The 19,049-nt window shown below is 39.9% G+C and overlaps 2 protein-coding genes across 3 annotated transcripts in view; one reads left to right on the forward strand and one right to left on the reverse strand.

The window, feature by feature from the left end:
* Window positions 1–448: 448 nt before the first annotated feature.
* LOC106822903 (myosin regulatory light polypeptide 9) lies at window positions 449–9,779 on the reverse strand. 2 transcript variants are annotated; one of them, XM_014828266.3, is made up of 4 exons: window positions 9,285–9,779; window positions 4,081–4,279; window positions 3,447–3,608; window positions 449–943 (listed from the first exon to the last, which is right to left on the reverse strand). In XM_014828266.3, exons 2-4 carry the CDS (start codon window positions 4,262–4,264, stop codon window positions 771–773), a joined length of 519 nt encoding a protein of 172 aa, XP_014683752.1. In that variant the 5' UTR covers window positions 4,265–4,279; window positions 9,285–9,779; the 3' UTR covers window positions 449–770. The 2 variants fall into 2 exon arrangements, with proteins under 2 accessions (XP_014683752.1, XP_014683751.1); XM_014828265.3 differs by lacking the exon at window positions 9,285–9,779 and adding an exon at window positions 5,345–5,517.
* Window positions 9,780–9,795: 16 nt separating this feature from the next.
* Window positions 9,796–19,049, forward strand: part of MYOM1 (myomesin 1) — a 158,206-nt gene continuing 148,952 nt past the window's right edge. The window contains exon 1 of the mRNA XM_070513340.1: window positions 9,796–10,585. The gene's annotated coding sequence lies outside the window, so the exon portion shown is untranslated. The remainder of the gene's footprint in view (window positions 10,586–19,049) is intronic.

The following is a 19,049-nucleotide window of genomic DNA, read 5'->3' on the forward strand; positions in this document are numbered from 1 at the left end:
ACAATACAAAAACAGCTGTCTCTTTGGTAGAAGCATTCCTCAGAACCTTTGAGGCTGAAATAGTTTTAAAAGTTAGGACAAATTAAAATTATGCTCACGGCCTGGTGTGTAATTTTAAATGAAGTACAAAAGCTGAAAATAAATAAGGAGGGATGTTGGCAGGTATGTTAAACTTAAAGCTACCAGAGCTATTATACATATATGCAAATCCTACAAGAAATTCTTTTTAAAATTGGAAGACAAAGTGCAGGAAACCCGATCAAGGTAATTAAAATTGGCTTTCTTTGGGGGGGATGACTAGAGGAGATGGGAATGTTAGGAAAACTGGAAGGAGTAAGGCAGAGGTCTAAAAACCTTATTTTCTATGATTTGCCTCATCTGCCTTTCTTTGGAAGACGCAACTAAAACTAAGCCATTTCTGGTAAATAAGAAATTTTAAACAAGCAAATTTTTATCATAAAGTTTAATTATGGTTCAGAAAAAATTGAGTGAATAACTTTCTCTGAAAAAATATATTGACTCTGTGCAGACTGCAGTTATTTTGGCGGGGGGGCTGGTAAGTTAAATTACCCTATTTTCTATTCTGAAAATGACAAAAAGTCCCATTTCCAGTCTGATTATAGAGATGCACGTGCCCAAAATGGCTGAGAATAAATACAACAAGAAAGGCAAAAGCTGTAAAGCTAAGGGCATGCAATAGGCTATAAGAGAAAGTCTCAGAAATACCCAAAGTGGCAACAAGTAACGTTTGGCTGGAATTTGAAGTTCTTTCAGTCATCTTTGTCTTTTGCTCCATGTTTAAGGATGCGCGTGAACTCAATGTAATTGAAATTTCCCTTCTTGTCAATAGGCGCTTCTCTGTACAGCTCATCCACTTCCTCGTCAGTAAACCGATCTCCCATTGTTGTCAGCAGCTCTCTCAGGTAATCCTCCTGAATGGTGCCTAAAGAATAAAGAATAAAGGATCAGAAATATACACTACTCGGAGGATTAATTACAAGGAACATCTACACTTGACTAAACATGCCCTATATGTTAAGAACTATAAACATGCAAACGTATGAAATATGGGATTTCCACATGCTTAAGCCACCCTCAGCAGACAGTTGCCTAGAAAATGCCCAGCTGCTTAGTGGCATTAACCTGCTGTGCTGTCATCTCCCTCCACATCCACCTCCTGATCTCTGGATAAGAAGGGCTAAGCCCAAGCCTAAACAAAAGCAGTAAAGTGTGAGTAAGGAATCTGTCTCATACGATTCCTTAAGGTAGCATGAATGGCCACTTATTCTACAAGCAAAAAACACTAAAATCAATACCCCATCATAAACATCAATAAAGTGCTTCAGTGGAAAGAATACTGGAATCTTGAGGTCCAGTTTTAACAAGCTATGTTATTTCAGGCATTTCACTTTACCTCTGACTTTGATTTTTTTATATGTAAAATGATACATATATTTTTTTTTTACAAATCTAATTCAGATTTAATAACAAATACGGCCAGGCCAGGGTGTGCAAAAACAGAGTAAATATTTGAGCATTAGCTATGTCACAGACACTGGGCTTGTGAAGTGGTGAGCCCAAAGGTGTGCTTTCTACTCTCGATTTGTGATACTAGGGTTTCTTATAAAACACAACTGCACACTGGAATCACCCAGGGAGCTTAAAATAAAACAAAATAAAGAAGCCCAGATCCCACCCTTGACTTATTATCTGGTATTGATATTTTTAAAGGCTCCTCGAGTAATTTGAATGTGCAATTATGATTAAGAGCCACTAATGTACTAAACCAAAGGTGATAAATGATCCATTCAAGCATAGATTTTGAAATTCATAAAGTAAAAAAAGAATAATCTGAAAACTTCTTTATATGTGAAATTAAACTAAAAGATTGATAATCTATTTCCTATAAAATGAATTTAAAGAGATATGGTCAGTTCACAAAATAAACTCTAGATATATTGGGGGTTTTTTGCTAATCTTAGATTAAAAAAAAAGTCCCTCAAATCTTAGACTTTTCGCTCGTAGAAATACGTCCTCATTGCCAGCCAAGCCATTCAACTATCACATAAACTAATCATTGGCTATGTGCAAGGGACTGTGGAAGGTGCTAGAGGGGGTTACAAAGATGGGAATATAATGTTGTTGGAAGACACACAGCCATGACCCTGAGAGTGAGGAGAGAGTGTGATGACTGGGAATAAATATACAACTAAAATAGAAGTTGAGATAGAGTATATCCCAGGACAGAGATAAATTAAATACTCTGGAGGTGGAAAGAAGGGAGAGGCTTTAAGTTCTCCTGGGGGCCAGGAGAAAATGGTAGGAAAACACAGGTAGGGCTCTATAAAAAACGTGACCATTAAAATGAGTTTGAAGAATGGTAAAGACATTTCACTCTTTAATGGTTTTATTCCTTTCTCTCAAAAAAGTAACACCTGCTCACAGTAAAAAAATCAATCAACACAGAAGTGACTTGAGGAGAAAAAAAGCAAGTCTCCTCTGTCTGCTCCTCCTCCCAGCCCTTTCAGAAATAACTGTCAAAGAGTTTTAAGAGGAGGGAGGAGAGGTGGTATGACAAGGAAGGCACAGAGGCAGAAATGGTGGAAGTTCTGACACCAATGCACAGAGGAGCTTGGAAGGAGCTTAAGAAGAGAGAGAGTAAAGGGTTACCTGAGTAGGCCAAATGAGGCCACATGTGGGGAGCCTTCAGTGCCAGAGTGGGGAGACTATGCTTCCAACACCAGACTATGCTTGGACTATTTAAACTAGTCTAAGTAATACGTAACCAAAGGTGTGCCTTCCTTCTCAAAATACTTGCCATGTGAGTTATCCCCTTATGTTTTCTCTTATTACATGCACTTCTGCAAGGAATCAGGCAGTTAGGTAGTTAACTTTTGGTGTTCTTTTGAGAGTTAACTCTATGCCAGGCAGTATGTTAAGCACTTTATATAAATTACCTCATTTAATCCTTACAACAACCCTATGAGATAGGTAATATTATTGCTCATTTTACAAATAAGAAAAGAGAGGCTTAGAGAAGTAACTTGCCTGAAATCACACGGCTATTACACAAAATAGGAATACAAAACCTGGGAGTCTGATTCCAGAGTGAAAGTAGATACCAGATTTAAACAATCTCAGGGCTGAGAGGTACCTGATAAACACAGGACTATACTGGTGTCATGGCCTATAGCAATTTACATTTTATCCAAGACTGCTCTGCTAAAAGTTATTCATTCAACACATATTTACTGCTTGCCTAACCCTTGCAGAATTATTCTAGTAAAGGAGTAACATAAATACACCTATTAAATTGTAAATTAAATATTTAAGGGCAGAGGCAGTGAAGTGAGTAATATGGCGTAGAAGCCTGTTGAAAAAAAAAAACTGGTATGGTATAACTAAAAATTAAATCCCTTGCTAATTAAAGGTTACCTCAGACTTACCAGTTGCTTCTTCATCAAAACAAGCAAAAGCATTTCTGATAACATCTTCTGGATCTGTCCCATTTAACTTTTCACCAAACATCGTGAGAAACATGGTAAAATTTATGGGCCCAGGAGCCTCATTCATCATGGCATCCAGATACTCATCAGTTGGATTTTTCCCTAAATAAAAAAGAGGATTATAATTTTAACTACACCACAAAATGCATCAACCACTCATCATAGCAAATATTTTGACAAGAAAGATTATCATTTATACAGTTTGCTGTTTGTATTCATGACAGCGAAACTATTTGGAAAAAAAAGTCTTCTCAATGAATAGGGCCTGTATTAAGAGTCCGGAGATTGTAGGCTATTCCATCGGGATATCAGGAAGACTACTACTACTCTCATAATCAAAATCAGTGTTTGCAACACACACACAGGGCTGGCCTCGAGCCCAATCCTGAGATCTGGCCAGAAATCTGCAGATGGTCCAAGAACCACACTTTGGGAAACACTGCTCCAGACTTCAAATCTTAGTAAACTAAAACATAATTTGAGGGGCTTCACAGAACTTTAAGACTTAAGAAATAAATATAAAAGGCATTATATAAATTCTATCTAATATTTTAATATTAAAACTGAACATTACCCAAGGAGGCAAGCATATCATGCAAATCTTCCTTGTCAATGAAACCATCTCTGTTCTGATCAATCATGTTGAAGGCCTCTTTGAACTCCTGAATCTGTGACTGGTCAAACATGGCGAACACATTGGATGTTGCGCGCTGGGGGCGCTTCTTGGTGGTCTTGGTCTTTGCCCTTTTGCTCGACATGGTGGCGGTTAAATCCTAATTAGGAAGGGAAATACAAGAAAAATAAAGATTAACCAAAAGTAAAATGAATCAACCTTCCTGATACGTTTGAGTTACTTAGAGATGTGTCTACAAACTATTTAGCGGGATAGTATCACTTGGCAAAAATCTCTCTCAACTGATCAATACTATTACTCATAGAACCAAATTACAAAGAGAAAAACCAGGCTCATGCTTTGAGCTTACTCATCCTTATTATGACATTTAATAAACAGTCCATCACTAACTTCATATTCCAAATTACAACCAACATTAATTCAAAGCTCAGAGCCTATGAACAAGATTGCACGTCCCCAGTACTGCTGTATAGTCTAATAAGGACCCGTAACCAAATCTACTGGTTTAATGATATAGAAAACAAGAAACAATAAAATGTAGGTCTCCTGGGGCAACAGTGCCAGTTCTATACTTCAGCGCTATGGGAGTACTGAGGAATACTAATTCATCTTCAACAGGTCTATCCTTCTGCAGCCTAGTCTAAACTAGCTGTCCCATTCTAAGGTGGACAGAAAGTAAGAAGGAAGACTAACTGATGGAACAGGTCTTCATCTTCTAATCTTTATTGCCAAATATCATTCTTCCACTTGCAACTAACATCTCCTACTGCACCTTCACTTCTGGAAATCAAAGTCACTCAACAAACATATTTGTTTAAAGGCTAATTGAAAAGTATAGAAAACCCTGGAGTTAATTCACCTATAATTCAGTTTTACAGATATTTTCACTTTAGCCAAATCAATTTCTTGCACAATTTCTTAGTCACTCGAAGTGACTAAGTCCTCTAAACAAAAAATCAGAGCACAACAGTTTTTAATGCAATTTAGTTTAAAAAAAGTTTTAGAAAACGTTTTAGGAGGTATGGAAGCTACTCTGCTCGCTAATAATCTAAATTATCCCTGTAAAACTTAAGATAAAAATAAAAAGCATGTCTGATATTACCTAAAATGAAAAGGCAACTTTCCTTTCAACACTCAATCTTTAAAAGACTAGAAAAATTTAAGTTAAAAATCCCAGTTATTGGATAATAAAATTTTACCATACCATCCTTCAGGGCTGAGGTGTGATGGTAGTTTGCAAAACCTCTAATCAACAAGACCAAGACACTGTACTGAGTTATATTCTTCCAAGCAGATCTAAAATAGGCACTACTGATTTCATTCTCTGACCAGGGTAACACTTTTAAAGCTTACGTTCTGAAAACAACATTTAGCTATGACGTAGCAAAACAGTATGCCCTTGCTCTAAAAATAAGTCTGTGGACTGCAAAGAATGAAGGACTACCTAGATCTCAGCACTGCCAAGTGACCTTGGAATACAATGCTTCATACAAGTTTAAAATGTTATTTCTTACATTCTTTTCTTGATTACACTACATCACTCAGACTAAATTCAATTATGTAGATAATTAGAAAAGCGGTGCCTTAGATTTTTTTTTAGCTAAATCTGTTCTCAGATTTTAGTCGGAAATTCCACAAAGGAGAGTCACAAATTCCAGTCCATCCAATCTAGCACTCTTTGGCAATACACTAGAATGTGCTGTTTGTTAAGACATACCCTACATGACACAGAAATTATGATATATATTCCTCCCTAATTTCCAAGAGTCCTTTAATCATCCTTTAGGAGGCTGCTTTTCATAATTTCTCTAAACCATTCATGAATGTGTATTTTCATTCTGTGACACCTTTTGGGGGCAGTAAATCCCATTATTATCTAAACTACGTAGAGCTGCAATTTTCTCTTCTATTCTAAATGTAGTTTTAAAAACTACAAAGAGTTATGGAGTATATTATTCCTCCGTCTCTTAAACGTGCTCAAGGACTTGGAGTGAGAGGCTGAGAACTGATGAGTGGCACATATTTACCAGTCCATGTCTCTAATATTTTAGGCATGCTATGTCTTCGCAAACCAAAGCATGTCTTTAAAAATAGTCTGTTTCGTTTGACAACATTGTCTTCGCCTAATGATGCAGGAATGTTAGTTATTTTAAAGACAAAGAAACTGATGAAAAGTACAAGTCAAATGGTTGACACAACTGATTTTTTAATCTACAAAACCTCATAATATTAAATTTAGTGGGGGTTCTTTAAGTATCCTTAAAAATGCTTAGTTTGGGTTATAAAGTAATACATCTATATATTCAAGTTTTGATGTATTTCCTATTAGTCTCTCTTTTAATCAAGTACTCTTTAAATTTGTATATGCATTATAAAATAGTTTTTACAAGTTATAAAGGTTCTTTTTGGTCAGCACTGACAATGGTCTCACAGAGAACTTTTCTTTAGATCATTTGATACTTAATCATCAACCTTTAATTACAATTAATTACACTAATGCCCATCAAATGCCACTAGTGTTGAGTACTATTTAAGAATTAAGAAATAGAAGGCAAGTGTTCTATCTTTAAGGAGCCTAAAATATAGTTGGGGAGGCAACTATAAAGAAATGAGATAATTGGTTCAATTTATGAAATGAGTCACATAGTTTTCATTCCAGAAGTATGACTCTCAAGTCAAAATAGTGTGACAAGAATGAAAAATAACTCAAAGGTGGTACATGATTTACAAATACTTTGAGTTCAGAGATCTTTGTTTCTAAAAGATTCAGCGGAGGGGGCGGGGGGGAGGACGACCTTGAAAAAACCCGGTACCACTTAGAAGCTACAAGACATCCTTAGAATTAAGTGATTTCAGATGTTAGCCTTAATTCTAACAAATTAAGGTAGTTAATTCTACCAAAAACTGGTAGCATAATGTTGGGCAAGTTACTACTTGGGCCTTCACTTTTTCAAGGAGGTTGGATTCTGATCTTCCAGTTAGTTTACATCCTATCAGAAACCTGGAGCCTTTCAGTAACAGGGAGTTCAGCTTCACAGTCAGTTGTTCCAAAATAAGAAAAGTGTGGTTTATTTTTTTCCTACCAAACTAAAAGTATAGGTGGAATAAACACTAGTGTAGAGGGAGGCAGATCAGGAACAGTGCTATGATCCCAAGGAAGAGATCGCTTATGATATTGTCACTGTCCTCCTTGCTATTCTAGTTTGCCGTCCATTTTTTCTTTCCCCAAACAGGTGAGACTGTTAATTTCTCTCCATGCACAAGCCTTCAGCAAATGGACAACTCTCATATAAATTTAGAAAACTAGGGTAAAATAAAATTGCAAATACTTCATACATCAATGTCATATTCTTTATTTAGGACGGGAAGATTGCCACGTAGGCACCTGAGATTTCCAAGTTATGAGGATCGTCACTCATTCTAAGTTAGAGTCTACAGTCTATTTTTGGAGCATTTAATGAAAGATTTTTGGTGTGAAGGGATATGTGTTGTATGAAACTGGAAAGTAGGGACACTTACAGAGCAGGCTTCTATGAAACACAGAAGGATTTCAGATGCAAGAGAAAGTAAATGAAACAGTCAACTGTGGACAAGGAGATTTAATTTACAGATCCAAGGGAGTATAATCTTGTTTTCAATCGGGGAGGGGAGTGTTGATGGCAATCAACTTATGGTTTTATTTTTAGCTTGATCAAATAGGAAGAGAATCATTCAGGGTTATAACAAAAGGACAGATGCAACCCATGTAAGGAAGATGTTAGACTACATTAAGTGGTGGGAGAAATGGAAAATAAAGAACCTCAAGGAGGCTGTCCCCACACACCAAGGGCAACAGATTTTTCAGAATCTCTAGATATTATGGTTTCATTTATAACATTGGATTAATCCATACTAATATTACATTAGATTACTCTAGTTAGAATCCTAGAGTCTAACATTTATAAAGTGGTAACAAATGTAAAATAATTTAGAGACTTTTTCTACAGAACCAGTGCTTACACCGATAGTACTCAGGGAAATATGATACATTATTTAAGGAAAAACTCCCATCTTAGCAAACACCTCCTAGCGTGACAGCACGTAGTATCTGCTTTTCAAATCTACTGCATTTAATCAACTCACTTTTTTCCAAGCTAAGTATACATAATTTTTTGATGCCAACCAGTTTTTTAAAAGTACATTTTCAGGTTGGTGCTTCCGTTCCAACTAAGCCAAGTTTTCAATTCCTCCGCAAACTTCCGGTTGAAGGCAGGGTTAGTTCTCTTAGACTGCCACACCCAGAAAGTTCTTAGCATTCGACAAAGAAAACTAGATGTCAGGGTTCCCTTGCCAGTAAAGCCTCACTTTGGAAAATAAAATGCTTTTCTGGTTAAGTTTTATCAAAAGCCTTCCAGAACATGAAACAGAGAGTAATTTTAACAAGTATTGACTTTCTTCGCTTTTAGATATAAAACTTTTGCCAAGTCCAAATCTCAGCTGAATGCATATTTCTGTTGCAAAGTTCTGTAAAGAACTGATACATACTTTCATATACCTACTCAACTACTTTAAAAGGTAACACTTTGGTAAACTGACTTCAAGTTTCCATCCGAAAGGAACACGGTACTATATTGTGGAATTTTTCTCAAGCCGGAAACTAAACCCCAAACCCCTCGTCGTCCAAATCTCACTTTTTAAAAAAAAGTTCTAATTACAGAAATGGATACTGAGCTGAGGAAGTTGCTAATTTGAGTTGGTCATTCCTACTAAACGTAGCCACACAGCTGCAACAACAGCTGTAGCAGGGGGGACACGGGGCGACGGTTTTTGCGCAAACTCTCTTGAATGGGGCAAGTTTACGATAGAAACTAAACTTAGTCGCGGAGTCAGCGCCGCGGGGTTCGGGTTTCGCGGGCCCGGCGGTCGCCCAAGCTCGCGGCGCCAAAGCTAAGCCACACTTCCCGAGCTCCAAGTTTGGGCAAAAGAGCGAAGTCCACGTCTGGGCACTTCTAGCCGTGGCCTTCGAATCCGGAACTCGGACTGGAAACCGAGGAACTGGCTGGTCCACCCGCCCAGGTGCGACCCCGGCGCCGGGGGCCCGCCGCTGCCCTCCCCGCCGCCCCGGGGAGATGGGCCTCACGCGCCCGACCGCGAGCAACACTCACCCTGCACGGTCGCGAGAATGCGAGCACTTCACTCAGCCCCTCGCCGCCCTCGCAGCCGCTATTACCAGCCTTCTATTCCCAAAGCCGCTAAAACCCAACACTTCCGGCCTCGGCTTAGCAAACCGGAAGGAAGCCTCGTCAGCGTTCTCAGCCAACATTGTGGGCCTGACTTAATGGAAAGGCGTCGAGGGGGGAAATTGCCAGTGTGCTAAAGGACGCAATTTTGACCGAGTGCACGGGAAGGAAGTATAAAGCAGGCGACGTAGAACAGAGAACAATGTGTAATGGCTTGTTGGGTCTGGTCACTGAGTTTTCTTCTTTTTTATACCTCATCTTACAACGTAAGCTTTTCTTCCCCCCTTTCCCAGTGGCAAATGGGCGAGTCTGTCTTGAGGGCACATTCCAGGGCACGGCCAGGGGCGGGGCTCGTTAGCTCAAGTCCTTGTAGGGAAATCGCGGCGAGGGCAGAGCGGCCCACGTGACTGACCCTCGCCCCGCCCTCGAGCGCCCCGCCCTTGCCACCGCCCTAGCCGCGGGGCGGTCGTGCGCCTGCGCGTGAGACTCCCCTTTGGGTCTGGGTCTCGGCCTTGTGGGTCCCGCGGTGGTACGCGTACCCCGAGGGGAGCCCCTTGGGCAAGTGATTTGATCTCTCCATAACTGTGTTATTTTATGGACTCCCGCCTGTTCCACACAGGAGCAAATACTGTGAAGTCCCGAGGCCCCTCAGCCAAGCGGCCACTATCTTTTTGGCCCGGATGGATTTCCTGTGGTCACGAGTGGCTGAAGACTTCCTCCCTTTCAGAAACGTTTGCTGTTGTTTTTCCCACCAGAGTCCCTTTGACCGCGATTGACAAGGAGAGCCTGACTGGATCCGACTAGGAAGGAAGGCAGGAGACCAGCAACAAGAGCTTACTGACTATGCCCCCTGTCCCCACTAAAGATGCAGACTTGCGGCTTGTGAAGTCGGAATAAAAAGTCGGGCCTGTTTTTTCTCTGCTTTTCTTGCCGAGAACAGCTTCAAACAAGGCGTCTTACTAAAGAAAGCCACCCCCCCCGACTGTATTTTTTTCCGGCCAAAGTCTGGTGAGGGAGACTGCTGCTGGTCACTCAGCTCTCTGACCTCGTCTGTGAAAGGACTGAACTGGCTCCCATAACGCTCAGACCCGCAGATCGTCGTCCCAGCACTGAGGTTCGGGGCCTGGTTTGGCGCACGTGGCCAGAATGGGTCTGAAGTTTGGGGTTTCCCCATGGTCCTCGCCTTTAAAGCCGCTCTCCCTTGAATCACCCTGCTGACAAGGAAGGTAAAAGCTGCAGTGTAATATACTCTGCATATTAATCAGCTACACCTTCAAGGAGCATTTTGTCTCTCAACCAGAAACATATTCCAAAATTAGCTTAGAGGTAAAGTCACTGAACAATAAATAACTGCCCTAATTCTATAGCGTGGCTGAAACAAAGATGATTAGTTTCCCAAAATTCCTTGATAGTAAGAATCACTTGGGATACTAGTTAAAAACACAAATTATTGGGTGCCTCATCTCCAACCCACTGAAGCAGAATCGTCTAGGGCAGGTCCTGGTAAGCCATCCATTTAACTGGAGTCGAAGTGACTGTCCTGAAAGGTGGGGACACAGAGCTAGATGCCTTAGGGCCTATGGCTTAGGCAGTGACAGCTCAACTCCAGGTGGCAGAGTCGGGTGGGAGACTGCAGTGCCTTCTTGGAGTTTGGCTGGGGCAGCAGGGCGAGCAGCCTGCAGTGCACGCACACCTCCACAGAGTCGGGGCCTGCACCACCGAGAGCTCGAGCCTTCCACTGCTGTCTTCTCCTTCAGAAGGAAAGCTTTAACCCATGAGAATGAAATGGATAGTTGTTTTCCCCTTAGCTTGAAAGGGAGCAGTAATATACTTTTGCTTCCAAAGTGTCAGATAATTGCCTTGTCTTCCTTCCTTCCGCGCAATCAGTCAACAATTCCTAAACAACAGCTGCATCGCCCAGAACGAAGGTGGATGCTGTGGTTAATGGTCTTTGTAATAGAACATAGTTGCTACCTCTGGGATGGGGCACTGGGTAGAAAGGGTCAAAAGACACAGGAGGTGTCAGGGAACAATTGTGGAACAGATCATTACAGTGCAATTAGGTAAGGCCTGTAGAAGGAGCACACAGGAGGAAATAAACCTGTCTGGGGACTTGTGGAAAGTGTCCCCCAGAGGACTGTTGGAGAGCTGAGTCTAGAAGTCAGTGGGGAAGGAGAAGAGAGAGATTCTAGGCAAAGGGAGCAGCATGCCTGACTGGGGGTGAGCAGAGGGCCTAGCTGATTGAAGTGTAATAGGAATTGTGTGGTCCATGTTCATTCACTCATTTATTCATTCCACAACTACCTATGGGGTATACAAGGATTAGCTAGCCAGTGTGGAAAAACACAATCTTGATAAAATGTTCTTCAAATTTCCATCTAGTGTTTTGATATTAAATTTTAATTGTTGGACCCACCACCAAGTCGTCTGACTCTGATGCCTCTGTCCTTCTGGACTGTACTGGAGATCTTTGCCTTCAGGTGACAATGTCCTTTCCACCTTGTCAATAAAAGTTTAGAGACTTGGGTTGTGCTTCAAATCCTTCCTTTAGCCTGAGAGCAAGTTACTCAGCTGATCTGAGGCTCAATTTTCTGATTGTAAAACAGGGATGACTACTGTCCTGCGTACTTTATAGAATTTTCTGACTGAGATCCTTTATATGAAAGTTTTTAAGTATGGAACAGTGGCTTTCAAACTTTTGACCGAAACTCATAGTAGGAAATTTATATTAATAAGCAATACTTGACTACCTATGATAATTTATTCCATTTAACAATTTTAAATGCTCCTAAAGACCCACTTAATATGAGTTCATCATCCAATAATGCAGAGGTTCTCAACTGGGGGTGACTTTCCCTCTGAGGGAACATTTGGCAATGTCTGGAGATACTTTTGATTTTTACAACCAGGGGCCTGTTGCTGGCATGTAGTGAGTAGAGACCAGGGATGCTGCTAAACATCCCTCAGTGTTCAGGACAGCGCTCCACAATGGAGCATCATTGGGTCCAAAATGTCAGTGGTGCCAAAGCTGAGAAAATCCTGCACTGCTTCCGGAGCTCAGAGTATGTACTATTCGATTATTTGGGGGTACTATAATTATTAAAAGGACGCTATTGCTCCTTCCTAAACATGAGGCTGTTTTTTTCTTTTTCTGAGATCAGATCTAAAGGGAGAAAGAAAAGGAACTCACAGTTACTATGTACCTATTATGTACTAAGTATTTTACATAAGCACTTTTATCATTTAATTCCTTAAAAAACCCTGTGAGGTAGGTATTATTACTTCCATTTCACAGACTAGGAAACTGAGTCTCAAATACTTTAGTGACTTGCACATATTACCCCAAAGGCAATAAAAGAGCCAAAATTATAACTCATGTCTCTGCTTGTCCAGAGTATAGAATGGAGGATGGGGGGCGGGGGGCAGTATTTCATATTCACATGTCCCTAACTCCTTTTATAGTGCCTAGTTATCCACGGGTGCCAGTAGATATTCAGTAACTGCCTACTTGTAAGTGCACATAGCTATTAAGTGACCCAACCCAAAGCCCATATTTTATTTTATGATACTGTGTCCTCTCCTTTAGTCTAAGGAGAGAAACTCCTTAGCCAAACAACAAGGAAGCATAGCCCAATTGACCCTTGATATTTGCTACCTAAGTCAGTGATCTCCTAGTGATCACTTGCCATTTTTATTGCACGTAAGAAACTTTTGAGTGTTGAGAGACATGACTTACGTTCTGGTTTTGACTACATAAATGGAATTCTAATTCTTTATATATGAAACAGGACCTAACAATTAGCATTAATCCAGAAAAACAGTAGGAGGAGCTCCTTTCATTTAAATGAAGTGAAGGTGTTAAAGTTAATCTGTGTGGAAATTAGTTTTAAAGCACCAAAATTACAAATAGTGTGTTAAAATGGTATTGAAAATTCTACATAAATAAATAATTGCTTTTTAAAAAAATTAAAAGTATTTTTAAATTCAGGGAGGATAAACAAATAAAAGAAATAATGTGGAAGTGAATTAAGAATGTTTGAGGAAAGTTACTACTTCCATACTAGTAAATTTGAAGAAATAAATTAGATAGATAAATGCCTAGAAAAATTAAAATACTAAATGAGATGCAAGAAGAGAGAATATAAATAGACCAAACAAAAAGAAGAAATAAGAATTACCTAGAAAATAACTTACCTGGCCCTGATAGTTAATTGAAAAAATGCTGCTCCAATTGTTACAGACGAAGATTCCTAATACCATGAACTGTTTTGAAATATATAGCCTAACATAGTTGATACTAATAATAGTTTGTTAATGAATGAATGTAGTGATCAAATTACGTTTACTGAATTAATTTTATAAGGCAAATATTATTTTTAGATACCCCAAATAAAACTAATTCCTGAAACAAAAATTAGAGCTGAAGCTTACTTCAACCAATTCTTTAGTTTTTAGTTTTCTCATCTGAAAAGCATCATAATAATAGTATCCACTTTATTCAACTGTTTGTGAGAATTAAGTGAGATAATCCATGTAAATTTCTTAGTGAGAAATTAACTTTGGTCGTATTAAGGCACTGGCATTTGGGGTTTATACGGCAGTTATCCTACCCTGACTAATTAATATACCAATGCTTTGTCTGCTCAACTGGAGGAAACGAGCTGAATGGTCACACTTAAAATATTTTTCCTTCTCTCCAAAACCCCCCGGTACATAGGTGTATATTTTAGATGTGGTTCCTTCTGGTTGTGGCATGTGGGGGACTGCCTCAGCGTGGCTTGATGAGTGGTGGTAGGTCTGTGCCCAAGATCTGAACTGGCGAAACCCTGGGCCGCTAAAGCAGAGTGCGTGAACCCAACCACTCGACCACGGGGCTGGCCCCTGAATGGTCACTCTTTAAATTAATGACCACAAACCTCAAGTGGGCCCTTGGTGCTACCTTGATACTCAGGACATTTCTTTCTTTTTTTTTTTCTGAGGAAGATTGGCTCTGAGCTAACATCTGCTGCCAATCCTCCTCTTTTTGCTGAGGAAGACTAGCCCTGAGTTAACATCCATGCCCATCTTCCTCTACTTTATATGTGGGACACCTAGCAGAGCATGGCTTGCCAAGTGGTGCCATGTCTGCACCTGGGATCTGAACTGGTGAACCCCGGACCGCTGAAGTGAAACGTGCACACTTAACTGCTGCACCACTGGGCCAGCCCCAGGACATTTCTCTACTCCTTTCATACTCTTGCTCTCTGGGATGTCAAGTTTTATCATTTCTATCTTCTCACACCTCCAACACCTTCACCTCCATCCTTGCTCTTGGTCAATAACCTTGTTTCTAAGTCACTGAGTAAAAAGTGACTCCCACCACCACATCTACCCACTGGCCAGCATCTGTCCCATATGTTGTCTTCTCCCTCCTCTTCCGTTAAAGAGAGAGGAACCCTCCTTGTTCCTATGGAAAACCAGTTCCTCCATCTGCTCACTCATGTTACTCCAACAATTCTGCCCTCTCCTGCCTCACCAAGTTCTCTTTCTGTATATATATTGGATTATTCCCAGCAACAAGTATGCTGTAATCTATTGCATAGGTGGCAGGCAGAATCATGGCTCCCCAGAGATGTCCACAACCTAATCTCCAGAACCTGTGAATATGTTAGGTTACATGGCAAAGGGGAATTAAGATTGCAGATAGAATTAAGTTTGCTAATGAGCTGACCTTAAACTAGAGAGATTATGCTGATGGGCCCGGTGTGACCACAAGGGGGTTTAAAAGTAGAGGAAGCAGACAGAATAAGACAGAGGGAGATATGACCGTGGAAGAATGGTTAGAGTGATGCAGTGTTGCTGGCTTTAAAGATGGAGGAAGGGGGCATTGAGCCAAGGAATGTGGGTGACCTCTAGAAGCTGGAAAAGGCAAGAAAACAAATTCTCCCCTAGAGCCTCTAAAAAGGAACACAGTCTTGCTGACATTTTGATTTTAGCTCAATGAGACCCATGTTGGACTTCTAACCTGTAAGATAATTAAGTTGTGTTGTTTTAAGCCACTAAATTTGTGGTAATTTCTTACAGCAGCAATAGAAAATTAATATATCATATTACAAACAAACACAACAAAAACACCTCCTCCCAATGCATTTTTGTCCTCCAGCTATTGTCTTATTTCTTTGTTCCCCTTTATCAAACTCCTGAAAAGCATCACCTGTGCCCACCAGCTCTAATTCTCTCTTAAACCTCTGTAATAAGGCTTTATTCCCAACAATTCCACCATACTTGTGCTTTTCAAGGTCACTTTCACGGTCCATTCTCAGTTCTCAATCAGATTTGATGGGATGATCACTCCCTCGCCTTGAAACACGTTCTTCTCTTGCTTCCAAGATGCTACACTCTCCTGGTTTTCCTCCTTTCTATTGCTACTCTTCAGTCTCCTTTGCTAGTTGCTCTTGATTTCCCCAATCCTTTGGAGTAGCCTTGGATTCAGTGTCTGACTCTCTTCTCTGTTATGTCAACACTCCTTCCCAAGCTGATCTTGTCCATTCTCTTGGCTTTAAATACTATTTATACACTGATCACTCCCAACTGTGTATCTCTGGCCAAGACCTCTGGCCTGTACTCCAGACTCATTTATCTAAATACTCACTTGACCTCTCCATGAGGATATCAATAAGCTTCTAAACCTTCATATTCCAAAAGTGATCTCCTAATCTTACCTCTAAAACCTGCACTTCCTGCCATCTTCTCCATCTAGGATAATGGTAATTTAATCCTGTAAATTGCTTAGGCCAAAGCCTTTGTCTTGTCTTTGCCACTTCTTTCTGTTTCATGAGCCTCATCCAACCTTTCAGTCAAAGTATCTCCAGGATCTGGAACAGAAACTAGTGTGAACCTATTGGTTAAGTACTTCAAAATATAGCAGACTTTGACTATGTCTTACTACCTCTACTGTTACCATCCTAGTGCAAGATATCCTTTCTCAAGCCTGCCTTTTTACAGTAGCCTTCTAACTGGTCTCTCTACTTCCCGGGTTGTCTATGTTGTACTTCCACACAGCCACAGAGTGATTCATTTAAAACATAAATTAGGTCATGTCATTGTTCTGCTCAACATCCTCCACTGGTGTCTTACCCCACTCAGAGTGAAAGCCAAATGCCTTACAATAGCCTCCAAGGCCCAAAGATATCGGACTCAGGGAACTTCTCTGATTTCTTCTCTTACTGCCTGCCCTCCGCAATTGCTCAGCCATATTGATCTTGCTGTTTCTTAAAGAAGCCAAGTATTTCCCCACTTTAACACCTTTGATGTTCCTTCTGATTTCAATGATCTTTCTTCCCTCAACTCTCTCAAGTCTTCGCTCAAATATCACCATCTCAGTAATGCCTTCTCTGATTATTCTACTTAAAATTTCATCATTCGTCTTCCACCTCCAGCGTTCTCCTCCCTTGCTTTACTTTTCCCCATTACAGTTATTACCTCTGACACACTATATACTTTACATATTTATTTTGTTTACTGTCTCTATCCTCTACTAAATTCCATGAAGACAGGGTTTTTTGGCTTGCTTTGTTTACTGAAATATCTCTAAGGCCCAGAATAGTAATTAGCATGTAACAGGCACTCAATAAATAAAAATATATATTGAATGAATGAAGAGCTACAAGGTAGAGTACAAGGGAAAATGGTAGAAATATGAGGCCAAAGGGGTAAGCAGAGATCATATCCTGAATGGCCTCTAAGCCATGTTTTTTAAGGTCAGTAGGGTATCACTGATCTGTCCACTGGATAAGTATGGGATTAATATGATCAGAATTGTATTATTTTAAAATCGCTCTGATAGTGCTGAGGATTAGCAGAGGGTAAGCCTGGGAGAAGATGGAATCAAGATTTCTGACGGAGGGTAATGCCGATCACTGAAATAAGGAACATGGGAGAGAAATAGTTTGGAGTGTGAGGTATGGTAGATGTTAAGAAATGATAGTTATAGTGTTGGACATTTTGAGGTAGTGGATTAGAAGACAGTATGGAGGCATTTACCAAAACGTAGCACAGAGTCAAAAAGATAAATCTATAAAAGAGCTGTCAAAAGTCATGGAGGATATATTGAGATAATCCATTGTATATTTAATAGGAAATCCAGAACAAGATAAAAATGGGAATTATGGGAAAAAATATTAAATGAGAGACTGACTGAGAGTTTTCCAGAATTGAAAGAGAGTCAAAAATCTTCATTCAGGTTGAAAGTACTCTCTGAAAATGAAGCAGGAAAAATAAAAGTAAATCTATACCAAGTCACATCACAGTGAAACTTTAGAACATCAGGGGTAAATGGAAAATAGTAAAAACTTCCAGAAAGACAGGACAAATTGCCTACAATGGAACAATAATTAGACCAGCAGTATGCTTTCCTTCAGCAACAGTACATGCTGAAGGTGGGGCAGTAATATCTTCAAAGTGCTCTGAGAAGCACCACCCACTCCTCACACAATGTCATGATCCTGACAACTCTCTAAAGAATTCTGCATGCTGGTCTCTCTAGACTCTCTCAGGTCTAGAGATTGATCTCCTTGTCTCTTATAATTCCTGAGGTGGATCACTAGGGGTCACAAAATTGGTTTCAAGGTCTTGAAGTATGTCCTGAATGGATGTTCTGACAACTAATTCTCTCAGCCTTTGGGACATCTGCCAAAATTCTGAGATAATATAAACCTCATGTTTAGCATCCTATTGCACTGAAAAATATTAAATTATTTTTTATTGTTCTCTACTTTTTCATGTATGTTTGATTTGCTTTCCAACCAGCTTTGTAAACATATCCTATATTACTTTCACACTAGCTAAGTAGAAGTTTTCGATGTCTACTTTTACAGTAAAGATAAAATAATGAATTATTATTGTTATAGAGCCAGGCACTCTGCTAAATGTTTTATTAACATTACTTCTGAGTCAATGCCCTGCAAGGTAGTTACTGTCATCTCCATTTTACAAATGAGGAACTTGAAGCTTAGAAAGGTTAGTAACCTGTCCAAGGTCATACTATGGGAAAGAGAAAAGGCAGGAATCTGATGCAGGTCTGTATGACTTCAAAGCCTGAACTTTCATCCTCTATGCTATATCGACTGGTGAAGCATGCTAATTATTAATAAAAATGGCCTGTGTTAATAATTTGGAGTGGGAATATTTACCCAACATGTTGACTTATTTCTTTGTTCTTCCCAGGAAAAGAAACTCTGTGGTCTCTTGCAGACTTTGCATTAAGACTTAATTCCATTGGAATTAGTGCCTTGGGAAAAGATTTGCTTTGCCAGCCACCTGTAAGTGTATTGTAACTTTTGATTCTGAATTCTTCTTTACCCTGGAGAAATAATGGTAAATGAAAGTAATGTATATGGACAGTTTCCATTTTAAATAACTTAACATTTGACACAGACACCTCCTTTTACATTGCTCCATGGAGTTCCAGTTTAGTAAAGTACTGAAGCACTGGTCTGGCAGCACCCAGTAATCCCTGAAATGTCAAAGAGCCAGAGCTGGAAGCTAAGTTTGAAGGACTTTACCAAGGTCAGTATTCTTCGATGTCTTACTGTGTGCTACATAATTCATTGCTTGCTTCAGGAAGAAGAAAGAACCATGATATGAAGATAGACATACTTCCCAAGAGCGTCTTCTTCTGTTTGTGTTCCCAGTACCTTGCACAGTGCTGGG

This window comes from Equus asinus, chromosome 7, assembly GCF_041296235.1.
Source record: "Equus asinus isolate D_3611 breed Donkey chromosome 7, EquAss-T2T_v2, whole genome shotgun sequence".
NCBI classification, from domain to species: Eukaryota; Metazoa; Chordata; class Mammalia; order Perissodactyla; family Equidae; genus Equus; species Equus asinus.

What these genes read in the sequence shown, in the direction of transcription:
- LOC106822903 (XM_014828265.3), bottom strand. An exon ending in TGATATGCTTGCCTCCTTGG is followed by an intron (nt 3,609 to 4,080) that starts GTAATGTTCAGT and finishes TTTTTTATTTAG; the next exon opens with GGAAAAATCCAACTGATGAG. An exon ending in TTTTGATGAAGAAGCAACTG is followed by an intron (nt 944 to 3,446) that starts GTAAGTCTGAGG and finishes TTTATTCTTTAG; the next exon opens with GCACCATTCAGGAGGATTAC.